This window comes from Tenrec ecaudatus, chromosome 1 (genome assembly GCF_050624435.1).
Source record: "Tenrec ecaudatus isolate mTenEca1 chromosome 1, mTenEca1.hap1, whole genome shotgun sequence".
NCBI classification, from domain to species: Eukaryota; Metazoa; Chordata; class Mammalia; order Afrosoricida; family Tenrecidae; genus Tenrec; species Tenrec ecaudatus.
In genome coordinates this window covers 186481120-186494755 of record NC_134530.1, presented here as the reverse complement: position 1 = coordinate 186494755, position 13636 = coordinate 186481120, and the positions used below count along the sequence as shown (strand labels likewise).

Here is a 13636-nt window from a genome sequence, read left to right as displayed (position 1 = left end):
AAAGAGTTGGTCTCAGAAACCCGCAGGGGTAGTTCTATCCTGTCCTATAGGATTGGTAGGAGTTGGATCAACTCGGGAGCCGTGAGTTTGGTTTGAATTTATTAAGGACTATACATACCCCTGGAGTCTTCTTAAATAATGTTGGCGTCTCAATATCTACAAACCCTTAAAAAAAAAGGGGGTGGGGAATGGGGAGAATCATCAGAATTGGGTAGTTAAGAATTTGGAATCTGCCAAACAATGTCTAGAGTCTACCCTTTAATTAATTAGTAATTTTGGTTGAAATAAATTACCATGCCTATTGGTGATGGTTTCCAAAAGTGCAAGCAGAGGATTTTCAAAAAATACTATTTTGTTGGCAAGGTTGACACTTATAACATGAATGAATTTTAATACTCATTGATGTCTTGTCTGCTGCACTATTCTGGAATTCTATTGATTCTGCTGGTGTAGCAAAACCAAAAATGAAACAACACAGAAAAACCAAAACAAACACAGCATGACAAAACAGGACTTATCTATGTGTTTAGTTTAACGCATGTATTTTTGCACTTCCAATAAGTGATGTACAGATATGAGAAAGAATTAAGAAAAGCCAGAGGAAATAACCAACAGGCTCTCCTGTCTTCAACAGTGACAGGAAATGAGATAATCCCTGGTGCGTAAGAAAATGTAACTGGCGCCATCTCCTTTAAAAGGGTTATCTGAAACTTGGATATTACTTATTGTAATATGTCTTTGGACAAAGCATCCTGGAAGCGAACCATTTCTCATAAAGCACCAACTGCAGTCAGGTTATTCGAGGCTGCTGGCAACAGCTTACCCAGCCTTGCTAAGGAGAGTATGCGAATAGAAGAGATGCATAAACGCAGAAGCGCACCCCAGGCCCCGCCCTTACCATGCAGATTGCAAAGGTATTCCCGCATTTTCATAACCATCTGGGACCTCAGCCTCAGGTTCTGCTGCATTTGGAAGCTGCGCAAGTCTAAGTAGCGGTACTGCAGACGAAGATTCTCTGTTTTCTAAACAAATTGAAAAGTTTATGCTTACATAATTTTTTTTCTTCCACCACTCATGTTAATACCCTTTCTTATGTTTAAGAGAAAAAAAAACAAGGTCTAAAAATTGGCAATAACTTAGCTTGTCAGTTTTGCTGCTCTTTACATACTTTTACAGAACACCCAAAAGATATTTTTAGATACAGAGTTTGAATTTTCAAAAGCTGTAACTTTCTTATGCACATTTCCTTTCATATTATACAGTAAACAACAAAAGCACATGAATAATCTAACACTCCAAATTTTAAGAACAATCAAACCATCAGACTGCCAGAAAATAAATAAAGCAGAATGTTTAGGAACTACCACCCCTAACAAAATGCTTAATGTTGTAGCAGTTAAACTGTTTCTTTAAATAAGGCTGGAAACACTTTAGTGATCGTATCAACTCTTTCTACATATCCTATTTTATTAGTAACAGGTGGCACCACCTTTACAAAGTCCTTAATTTCAAAGGGCAGCTTCTTGCAGGAATTCAGAAGCTCAGCTGTTTTAACTTTGACTTCAATCTCACCGGTTGGCATTTTCTGCGAGTGAAAAAGAGAGAGAGAGAGAGAGAGAGAGAGAGAGAGAGAGAGAGAGAGAGAGAGAGAGAGAGAGAGAAAGATTAATAAACAACAAAAACCAAGCATCAGGGCGTGTCCCAAAGCACTTTCATGTTCTATATGATCTGCGGATGCAAAATATAAGGGTGCTTATAAGACACTACCCCTACAACACAAATATCTGCCCATGGTTTTGATATTCCCGCCCACATTGAGGGGCCTGGGCGTGCTGTTGGGTAAGCATGGGACCACTGAATAGCAAGCTATCTGTTTCCATAGTCATTGTCTGGGGACTCTATGGCAGGTGGTTTTATGCACATTCGTAGCTGATGTGCTCCTGGGCAAATGTCTTGACAAAGGGTGTCTGTGTCGTAGTGAAAGTTTTGAAACCTCTAAGTTCATCTGTAGAACTTACAGAGCCCTAGTGTCTAACAGGTGCCCGGTCAATGTTGCCTGGATGTGCACACACCCTGCAAATGCACGTGGGTGAGATGTACAATTTCTTGAATACTAACTGGATTCTCTTGTCCTGGAGGGCGGGAAATGACTGTCCCAGACACTTGCACCACTGACTCCACAGGGGCTTCACATAGGATCTTCCTCACCGACGCAGCTGACTACAAAAGAGGGGGATCAGTGCCAGGAAACAGATGAGCTTAAGAGAACAGTAGCACCTATCATGCACAGTTCAGAAAACCTTACTATTCATGGCTTCATTGCTGTAACTGCCAGGGCTGCCCTGATGCCTTTATTACAGAATTTGTAAACTACATCCCTAATTTTTTTTATGTCAATGTATTGTATTGTTAACAATGGTGGTGATAAGTCATTTAATTACTCAGTTTCCTATACAGCTATTTTTCTTAATATCGTTTTATTAGGTGCTCATACAACTCATCACAATCCATACACATCAATTTTGTAAAGCACATTTGTACATTCAATGCCCTCATCATTCTCAAAACATTTGCTCTCCACCTAATCCCCTGGCATCGATTTTTTCCCCTTTCCGCTCTCCCTGCCCCCATGAACCCTGGATAATTTATACATTATTATTTTGTCATACCTTGCCCTGTCCAACGTCTCCCTTTACCCACTTTTTTGTTGTCTGTCCCCCAGGGAGGAGGTCACATGTAGATCCTTGTAATCGGTTCCCCCTTTCCAACCCACCCTCCCTCTACACTCCCAGTATTGCCACTCACACCACTGGTCCTGAAGGGATCATCCGCCCTGGATTCCCTGTTTCTGGTTCCTATCTGTACCAGTGTACATCCTCTGGTCTAGCCAGATTTATAAGGTAGAATTGGGATCATGATGGGGGTGGTGGTGAGGAAGCATTTAGGAACTAGAGGAAAGTTGTATTTTTCATCATTGCTACATTACACCCTGACTGTCTTGTCTCTTCTCCGAGACCTTCTGTAAGGGGATGTTGCCTACAGATGGGCTTTGGGTCTCCACTCCCCACTCATTCACAATGATAAGATTTTGTTCTGATGATGTCTGATACCTGATCCCTTTGACACCTCGTGATCGCACAGGCTGGTGTGCTTCTTCCATGTGGGCTTTGTTGCTTCTGAGTTAGATGGCTGCTTGTTTACCTTCAAGCCTTTAAGACCCCAGACACTATATCTTTTGATAGCTGGCACCATCAGCTTTCTTCACATTTGCTATGCACCTGCTTTGTCTTCAGTAATTGTATCGGGAAGGTGAGCATCATAGAATGCCAATTTACTAGAAGTAAGTACTCTTGCATTGAGGAAGTACTTGAGTGGAGGCCCAATGTCCTTCTGCTACCTTAATACTAAACCTATAAATATATGCTCGTAGATCTATTTCCCCATCCTCATATGTAAATATATTTGTATATGTGCATGCCTTTATTTAGACCTCTATAAATGCCCTTTGCCTCCTAGCTCCTAATCTGTTTAAAAAAATCATTTTATTGGGGGCTCGTACACCTCTTATCACAATCCATACATCCATCTATTGTGTCAAGCACATTTGTACATTCATTGCCCTCATAATTCTCAAAACATTTGCTCTCCACCTAAGCCCCTGACATCAGCTCATTTTCCCCCTTCCCTCCCTGATGAACCCTTGATAATTTATAAATTATTATTTTGTCATATCTTACACCATCCGATGTCTCCACTGTCTGTCCCCCAAAGAGGAGGTCGCATGTAGATCCTTGTAATCGGTTCTCCCTTTCCAACCTACCCTCCATCTTCCCAGTATCGCCACTCACACCCCTGGTTCTGAACAGATCATCCACCCTGGATTCCCTGTGTTACCAGCTCTCATCTGTACCAGTGTACATCCTTGGGTCTAGCTGGATTTGTAAGGTACAATTGGGGTCATGATAGTAAATGGGGGTGGGGGTAGTATTAAAGAACTAGAGGAAAGTTGTGTGTTTCATCAGTGCTATACTGCACCCTGACTGGCTCGTCTCTTCCTTGTGACCCTTCTGCAAGGAGATGTCCAATTGTCTACAGATGGGTTTTGGGTTTCCACTCGGCGCTCGCCCTCATTCACGATATGAATTTTGTTCTGAATATCACTAATCTTGAGCTAGTGACATACAGCAAGTAAAGCAATGAATGAAGAGTTTAAAATTTTTTTTCCCATAAGGAAAAATAAGCATGACTTGAGGACACAAGTCCCAGGTACTTTGCAGACAATGGTCTGTCTCTAGGATTCTCTGGGAGGTAGTTAAGACCAGGAGGCACAATGGGATCCGGTGTGAGAAGAGCCATGCTGCGTTACCAAGGTCACCTCTGCATCGGAGCCCTGTAAGGCAGTCCAGACTTTGCCCAATCTCAAACACCAAGAGCTGACTAAATGCTATCTTTTCTAGGCCTACAAGAATATGTAGAAATCACCACAATAGAAAACAGTTACCCAACAAGCATCAGGAGAGTTCTTTAAATTATTATTATTATTATTGATTTTGGTGAAGGACACAGAGCCGAAGATACAGTTCAACTATTTCTATTTGTACAACCGATGACACTGTTAGCATGCTTCAGAAGTTACCATGCTTGCTTTCCTGGTTCAAATGGTTCGCACACTGTTATTTTAAACCCACCACTGCGCAAATCTCCAATCCAGCCTTTCAGGGGGTCATTAGATCTCACGGAGATAATTCTTGTGGGTCGCCATTATTGTTGAGGCAGCACACAGCCCAAACACGTATCACTTCAAGTTTCTACATGTGCCTTCTGGTGACAATTGCTCCTCACGTTGTGCTGCTCGTCTGAGTCTTCTTTCAAGTTGTTCCCCTTTAACCTAAACTCACTGCCCTTTAATTTCACAGAAACGATTCCATTTCCTCTATTCCTGACTCTCTTTCTTCCTCTGCTGCTCCAATGATGGGAGAGATCGATTTTATTTCATTTTAATTGCCATTATTGTTGGCGGGAGTAATACCTTCATGGCACACAATTCATGGGTATAGAAGTACATATAGGGGAAAGTCTATCTGCAGCCCCTCAGTTCAATGTTACCAGATACTTATGTATCGTTCCAGGGATATTTTATAACATTTTTAAGCAAGCAGATACACACAGTGTCCATGCGGGGGTGGGGGTGGGGCTTCAAAAAGGTTACAGGAAAACAGAATAAAAAGACAATGGGATTTTCCCTCCAACCCTTTGACACTGTCAAAACCGTGTCTTTCCTTCACTCTGTTAAACAGATGACTGTCCTCTAGATGTTCTTCTGTATCCTGTATGCCTTGGACTTTTTTCCACATTAGAATATAAAAAACTTCTTTTTTATAGCTGAGTCATAGCCCATTGTAAGGCTATGCATTGACTTTTAAACCAGTCACTTATGGGAGAACATGTATTTGTTTCCATTTCCCCGCTATTACAAACAAACCTGCAATGAACAACCCTTGTATACTCATGCCACTGGGGTAGTGGTTATACATTGGGCTGCTAACCACAAGGTCTGTAGTTCGAAACTGCCAGCTGCTCGGAGGGAGAAAGGACTTTCTATTCCCATAAAGAGCAGTCTCAGCAACTCAGAGAGGCCGCTCTACCCTGTCCTACGAGTCGGTATTGTATCAACGGTAGTGACTTTGTTGTTGAAGTTTAGGCAAGTTAATTGCAAGTAAATTATACAATGGTTTACTAAAAGCAGTACTAATGGGCCAATTTAATAATGCCAAACTATCCTCCACAGAGGACTGTCAGTTTATACTGCCTAGGAATGTACAAGCACCTGCTTTCCCAGACACAGCACACTGTCGATCCAATGTGTTAAAAACAGCAATTCGGTGGTTTAAATTCACACTTCTCTACGTATGTTAGGTTGAGCATATTTTCATGTCTACAAGTCATTTGAATGATGAAGTAAAAGAGCTGAACAGAACATTTCAAAGGGCAGTTTGAGAAGCCAAAGTAAAATATTATAATGAAATGTGCAAAGACCTAGAGTTCGAAAACTAAAAAGGAGGAGCACTCAGCATATCTTAAATGGAAAGAACACACACACACACACACACACACACACACAATCAAGCCTTGAGTTGCAACATCGAAAGCTTCTGTGGGCAAAATATTGAACAATGCAGGAAGCATCCAAAGAAGACGGGGAGAATGTTCAGGGCCGGTCAGCGTACCGAGTTCAATCATTTCAAGAGGAAGCACATGATCAAGAGCAAATGGTACTGAAGGAAGAAGCCCTAGCTGCGCCACAGACAAGGCTATGGGAATGCTGGAATTCCGAGTGACATGTTTCAACAAAGTGAGCACTCACCTATGCCAAGAAATTTGGAAGACAGCTAACTGACTAGAAGAAATGGGTGACCCCAAAGAAAGCGAAAATTATAGAACAATATTACTGATATCACATGCAAGTAAAATTTGCAGCAGCTCATTTAAAAATGGTTGCAGCAGTCCATGGACAAGGAGCTGCCAAACATCACATTGTTCTTGGCTGAAGCAGAGAATACCAGAAAGATGCTTACTTGGGTTTTACTGACTAAAGGCATTTGATTGGGTGGATCGTAACAAACTATAGATAGCCTTGAGAAGAATGGGAACAGCAGAACACTTCCATTGTGCTCATGCGGAACCGATACATGGATAAAGTTGCAGTTGAATCAAGGGAATATTGCATGATTTAAAATCAAGAAATACTTATCAATCTGTATGCCGAACAAATAATCAGAGAAGCTGTACCATATGAAGATGACATCGGGATTGGAGTAAGGCTTATTAACAACCTGTGATACGCAGATGGAAGTCAGGAGGACTTGAAGCGCTGGCTGATGAGGACCAAGGACTGTAGCTTTCAGTATGGCTTGCAACTCAATGTGAACAAAAATCCCCACAACCGGACCAATAGGTAACATCATGATAATCAGAGAACAGATCGAAGCTGTCAAGGATTTCGTCCTGTGTGGACCCAATCAATGCTCATGGAGGCAGCAGTCAAGAGATCCAAGGACACATTGCATTGGGTAAATCTGCTGCACAAGACCTCTTAACAGTGTTGAAAAACAACGATGTTACCTTGAGGACTAAGGTGTGCATAACCCAAGCTGTGGCATTTTTGTCGAATATGCATGTCAAAGTCGGATACTGAATAAGACTGAAGAAGAGTCAATTAATTTTAATTATGGTGTTGGCAAAGAATATTCAAAATATCATTGACTAGCAAAAGAACAAAATAAACCTTAGAAGAAGTACAGCCAGTATGTTCCTCAGAGACAAGGATGCCCCAAGACTCTGTCTCATGTACTTTGGACATGTTGTCCGGAGGGACCAGTCCCTGGAGAAGGACATCAGGCTGGGTAAAGTAGAGAGGCAGTGGAAAGGAGGAAGCGCCTGCACAAGAGGGATGGGCAGTGGCTCCAACAATGGGTGCCGACAGCAATAGCGGCGAGGATGGTGCAGGAGCAGGCGCTGTCCCGGTCTGTCCTCCAGAGGGTAGCTACGAGTTGGAATCAACTTGATGGCCCCTAATAAGAAGTCCCTTTTTTAGATATAAGTGTGTGTATGTATGTGTATATGTATATATGTATGTGTATGTATGTATATATATATATCAAATTAAATGAAGGGGGAAGTGCAGAGTGGAGACCCAAGGCCCAAGTGTCGACCAATGGAGATCCCCTCATAGAGGGGTTTAGGAGAGGAGATGGGTTAATTAGGGTGTGAGGTAGTATCGATGAAGAACACAGCTTTCCCCCAGATCCTGGATGCTTCCTCCCCCCAACTACCATGATCCGAATTCTACCTTGCAGGGCTGGATAGGACAGAGGCTGTACACTGGTGCATATGAGGACTGGAGGTACAGGGAATCCAGGGTGGATGATACCTTCAGGACCAAGGGTGTGAGGGACGATGCTGGGAGAGTGGAGGGTGAGTGGGTTGGAAAGGGGGAACTGATTACAAGGATCCACATGTGACCTCTTCCCTGGGAGAGGGACAGCAGAGAAGGGGGGAAGGGAGATTCCGGATAGGGCAAGATATGACAAAATAACGATGTATAAATTACCAAGGGCATATGAGGGAGGGGGGAATGGGGAGGGAGGGGGGAAAAAAAAAAGAGGACCTGATGCAAGGGGCTTAAGTGGAGAGCAAATGCCTTGAGAATGATTGGGGCAGGGAATGTATGGATGTGCTTTATACAATTGATGTATGTATATGTATGGATTGTGGTAAGAGTTGTATGAGTCCCTAATAAAATATAAAAGAAGAAAAGAGAAAAAAATGATTAGGGCAAAGACTGTACAGATGTGCTTTATACAATTAATGTATGTATATGTATGAACTGTGAAAAGAATTGTATGAGCCCCAATAAATTGTTAAAAAAAAAAAAAGTCCCTTTTTTTCTTTTTAATCATTTTATTAGGGAGTCATATAACTCTGATCACAATCCACACATACATCAATTGTATAAAGCACATCTGTCCATTCTTTGCCCTCATTTTCAAAGCATTTGCTCTCCACTTAAGCCCTTTGCATCAAGTCCTCTTTTTCCCCTCCCTCCCTGCTCCCTCTCCCTCATGAGCCCTTGATAATTTATAAATCATTATTTTGTCATATCTTGCCCTTTGTATCTCCTTATCTGTAAATTTCATCTTCAGATTCTAAATTCAAATTTTACCAGGTCACTGGATTTCTTTCTTTTTATTGACCTCAAAGGAGTTAGTCCATTGTCTGCGATAGGAGTTGCATTCCCACTCCTTGCCTCAGTTTGTCAGTCCTTTAAAAAAAAATTTTTTTGTTTTTCTTTTAAAAATGATTGATTATTGTTATAGAGACAATACCAAGCAAAACAGATACAATGCAACATCTTCTACATGTGCAATCCGGTGACTGACTTACGCTTTGATGCCCGTCTCGCAGGCATTCTAGCTCTCCTTCCTGCATGTCATTTGTCTTATGGCTGCTGATGGTGATTTTCATTAAGAACAAACTTGTGCCCAATAAAATGATTTCTGAAAGGACAAACTTTTGAATCTAAAACTATCGAACATACTTAGCCTTCTCTAGCATCAGAGAGGTTTTCAGATACTAATAGGGAACCTTTTATTACCTCATCCTGGGGAATGATAACTTGAACAAGCCCATGGAAATCTCTCAGGACCAGGAATATGTTTTGCCTGATTAAAAAAAAAAAAAAACATTTTAGGATTAAAATTTTTTTTTTTTTGAGTTAGGGAGTTAGTGGGAGGGTTAGTGAGTGAGTGAGTGAATGAGTGAGTTAGGGAGTTAGTGGGAGGGTGAGTGAAGTGAGTGAGTTAGTGAGAGAGTGAATGAGAGAGAGAGGGAGTTAATGGGAAGGTGAGTGAGTGAGTGAATGGGTAAGTGAAAGAGTGAGTGAGAGAGTGAGTTAGGGAGTTAGTGGGAGGGTGAGTGAGTGAGAGAGTTAGTGAGAGAGTGAGTGAGTGAGTTAGTGGGAGGGTGAGTGAGTGAGTTAGTGAGAGAGTGAGTAGTTGAGTCAGGATTAAAAATTTTAAGACTAACATCTGAACAGGAAAAATAAGCAAACAACTCCCCCCATGCAATTTCTCATGTTTTAAAATATCATATGCTTTCAATGGCTATATTTATGTAATTGCTATTCATATTATAGTTTAGTAATGAAAAAACAGATGTTTTCATTTTCCATTTCGATTAAAAAATCATCTCATTGAGAGCTCTTACAATGCTTATTACAATCCAGACATCAATTGAATCAGGCACATTTGTACCTATGTTGCCATCATTCTTTTCTAGACAGTTACTTTCTATTGAGCCCTTGTTATCAGCTCCTTTTCCTGCTGACCCCCCCCCCCAAATCCATTTCAATTTCTGTTGGTTGTCTATATGGCCCCTTGCTGGTGCAGGGGTCAAGTGCTAGGCTGCTAACAGAAACGTCAGTGGTTCAAACCCACCAGTCTCACGGAGAAAGATGTGGCAGTATTTCGGCAGGTCACCTAATCTATGCATTGCCGATACTTTCATTGTGAGTCAATGTACTTTTTAGGTATGTTCTAGCATTTAGAGATGAAATGGGCTCTGTTCTTCAAGTTTTCAGGGTTTTTCCTTCCCTACAATTAGAAGAAATTAAGCCCTTTTCACTTTATTAGCACTGAGCCACAGGTTCATGGCATGCATGTCCATTCCAAATTACTGGTCCTGGGAGTGCTCCAGCCTAAGTAAACCATTTCGGTGTACTGGTGCATATCAGGTCATTAAAAAAATCATTTTATTGGGGCCTTGTAAAACTCTTATCCCAATCCATACATACATCCATTGTGTCAAGCACATTTGTACATTTGTTGCCATCATCATTCTCAAAATATTTGCTCTCCACTTAAGCCCTTGGTATCAGCTGAATTTTTCCTTCCCTCCCCGCTCCCCTCCATTAACCATTGATAATTTATAAATTATTATGCTGTCATGTCTTACATTGTACGACACCTCCCTTCACCTATTTTTCTGTTGTCCATCCCCCAGGGAGGGGGTTATATATAGATCCTTGTGATTGGTTCCCCTTTCTACCCCACCTTCCCTCCACCCTCCTGGTATTGCCACTGTTACCACTGGTCCCGAGGGGCTCATCTGGATTCACTGTCTCCAGCTCTGATCTGTATCAGTGTACATCTTCTGGTCTAGCCAGACTTGCAAGGTAGAACTGGGATCATGATACTGAGGGGAAGGAAGCATTAAAGAACTAGAGGAAAGTTATATGTTTCATTGGTGCTATACTGTACCCTGACTGGCTCGTCTCCTCCCCTCAACCCTTCTACAGATGAGCTTTGGGTCTCCACTCTGCACCCTCCCTCATTCACAATGATGATTTTTTGTTCTTTGATGCCTGATACCTGATCCCATCGACATCTTGTGTGCTTCTTCCATGTGGGCTTTGTTGTTTGTCAGCTAGATGGCCGCTTGTTTACCTTCAAGCCTTTAAGATCCCAGATGCTATATTTTTTGATAGCTGGGCACCATCAGCTTTCTTTACCACATTGACTTATGCACCCATTTGTCTTCAACGATTGTGTCGGGGAAGTGAGCATCATGGAATGCCAGTTTAATAGAACAAAGTATTCTTGCATTGAGGGAGTACTTGAGTGGAGGCCCAACGTCCATCTGCTATTTTAATACTAAACCTACAAATATATGTACATAGATCTATTTCCCCACCATCACATATAAATATATTTAAATATGTACATGCCTGTATTTAGCCCTCTATAAATGCCCTTTACCTCCTAGTTCTTTCCTCTATTTCCTTTTACATTCCTCCTCTCCCACTATCATGCTCAGCCTTCATTTGGGTTTCAGCAATTCTTCTCGGTTACATTGCCCTTGATCAAGCCCTACCAGGCCTCCTACACCCTCCTCCCTACCGATTTTGGATCACTTGTTGTTCCTTTGTCCCTGGGTTTGCTAGCAACCACTCCTTAAGGTCATTTTTATATCCTTTGATAGATGCTATAGCTCTTCATGTATCTGTCTTGCTAGGTAAAAAAAACCCCAAAACTAAAGATCCAATGAATTCTCAGAATTGTACAGGAAATACAAGCCTGTTATTTTTTGACCATTTGCCTCAATTTACCGGCGGTACTGAATCCATCCACACAGGGTGACTTCTTGGCCTAAGTGAGAAGAACGCAACTCCCCACATGTGTTGGTCCGTGCCACAAAGCTACTTAGCTCTGAAAAACAAACAAATACAGAGCAAGATTAAAAAGAGATCCAACTGTAAATTCCTTAGACTCTCAAATCTTGGGTACTTCAGGATAGTAGATGAAATTAATATATCAGATTGTACAATTTGATTCACTCACTACTAAGTCTACCTGCCAATGTGTCAAAACGCAAATGTTGGCCTTATGTTAGAAAATTGAAATAACTTTTCTTTTAGATAATCTGACATTTGCATTGACCAAAAGTCTTGTTAGCTTAATTCTTAATACTGTATGTACATTCTCCAAGTGAAGTGCGAGCTTAGAAATGACAGAATTTTGGTGGTGCAGTACAGAGTTGCTTTTATGCATTTTTTAATGGTGGATCTTTTCATTAGGGGCTTTCACAGTTAAGTCACGACCCAGTGGCTAGTGTCACAAACATGGCTACAATGTTTAACTTTAGAACGAGTCAATTGCCAAATAGGCAGTAGAAATGGTATTAAAAGTATGCTCAGGTGTGAATGAATGTTTAAACATTTTTTGAAAGAATATTTTAAGATTCCTATTAGAATTATGGAGGCTGGTGGTACAATGGTTAAGCTTCTGTCTGCTAACTGACCAGAACCATCCACCAGAGGTTGTGCAGGAAACAAAAGGTCACCATCTTGGAAACCTTATGTCAATTTTAAGTAGGAAACTCAACTTGATCCTGTAGTAGTGGTCCTCAACCTTCCTAATGTTGCGATCCTTTAATACAGCTCACGTTGTGGTGACCCCCCAACTATAAACTTATTTTCCTTGCTACTTCATAACTGTAATTTTGCTACTGTTATGAATCGTAATGCAAATAACTGATATGCAGTATGTAATTTCAATGTTACAAATTGAACATAATGAAAGCATAGTGATTAATCACAAAACAATATGTGATTATAGATTATGAAATCTTTGTTTTCTGATGGTCTTTGGTGACCCCAGTGAAAGGGTCGTTTGACTCGCAAAGGGGTCTCGACCCACAGGTGAGAACTGCTGTCCTATAAGGTCATTACGAGTCATAATCCACTCCGTGGCAAACAGGGTCATCAATCGCACCAACATAAAAGCAGATTATCCCATCAACGTGGTTATCTTTTTCAAAAAAAAAATGCCAAGGAGATACAGCAGCATAAGGCATGGGGAAGAGTGAATGATCTGCTTCCCAAACTCAGTTCGGCCGGGGTGAGCGGGCGGGCAATGGAGGGAGCGCGGGGTGCTGTGCAGGGCTCTCCACCGTTTCACCTGGAGTCCTCCTCCGTGCACTCAGCACCAGACCTCTGCGGAGTGCAGCGCAGGTGGGCGGCGGGGTCTTCCCGACGGGGGTAAGTAAACCTGAGGAGAGCAGCTTCAGCGCGCGGCGGAGGTACATGATGGGCACGCGGAGCAGCCAGGGCCGCTCCCGCAATGCACGCTGCCGGCACTGGCCGAAAGTCCGTGTGCGGACTACACAGAAGCCTCTTACAATTCGAGGAGTTGCCGCTCAGCAGTCCTGCTGCATTCCGGCCCTCTACGGATCTCCTTCAAGGAGCACGCGTCTCGAAACGAGAAAATAAACCTGCAAGGTCTTCGGGGGCCTTTCGGGTGGTGAGTCCAAGGCAAAGACCTAATGCCGCTCTCCGCCTCAGTTCCTCCTTCTGGTAACAAGCCGGGCTGCGGCCGCCGGGGCGCGAGGCCGGTGGCGGCGGGAGCTCGCGACAATCGCGAGGCTGCGGAGCAGAAGTCCCGGGCAGCGAGGGGCTGGCCGTGCGCCAGGCCGCGGGCGTTAAATGCAAAATGCAAGCCCGCGAACTCCGTAGAGGCCCAGGCTTCCGGGCACCGAGCGCCGGGCAAGGCGCCCGCCCAATCCGAGCCGAGGCGCCGGT

General features: G+C 42.6%; 1 protein-coding gene across 1 annotated transcript in view; it reads right to left on the bottom strand.

Annotated features, from left to right (window-relative positions):
* Nucleotides 1-13604, bottom strand: part of DARS2 (aspartyl-tRNA synthetase 2, mitochondrial) — a 41425-nt gene extending 27821 nt beyond the window's left edge. Inside the window, exons 1-7 of the mRNA XM_075527643.1 lie at nucleotides 13017-13604; nucleotides 11666-11765; nucleotides 9155-9221; nucleotides 2119-2220; nucleotides 1490-1585; nucleotides 899-1022; nucleotides 119-165 (exon numbers count right to left, since the gene is read on the bottom strand). Coding sequence (XP_075383758.1) covers nucleotides 119-165; nucleotides 899-1022; nucleotides 1490-1585; nucleotides 2119-2220; nucleotides 9155-9221; nucleotides 11666-11765; nucleotides 13017-13143 — 663 coding nt within the window. The 5' untranslated portion in view covers nucleotides 13144-13604. The remainder of the gene's footprint in view (nucleotides 1-118; nucleotides 166-898; nucleotides 1023-1489; nucleotides 1586-2118; nucleotides 2221-9154; nucleotides 9222-11665; nucleotides 11766-13016) is intronic.
* Nucleotides 13605-13636: the final 32 nt, after the last annotated feature.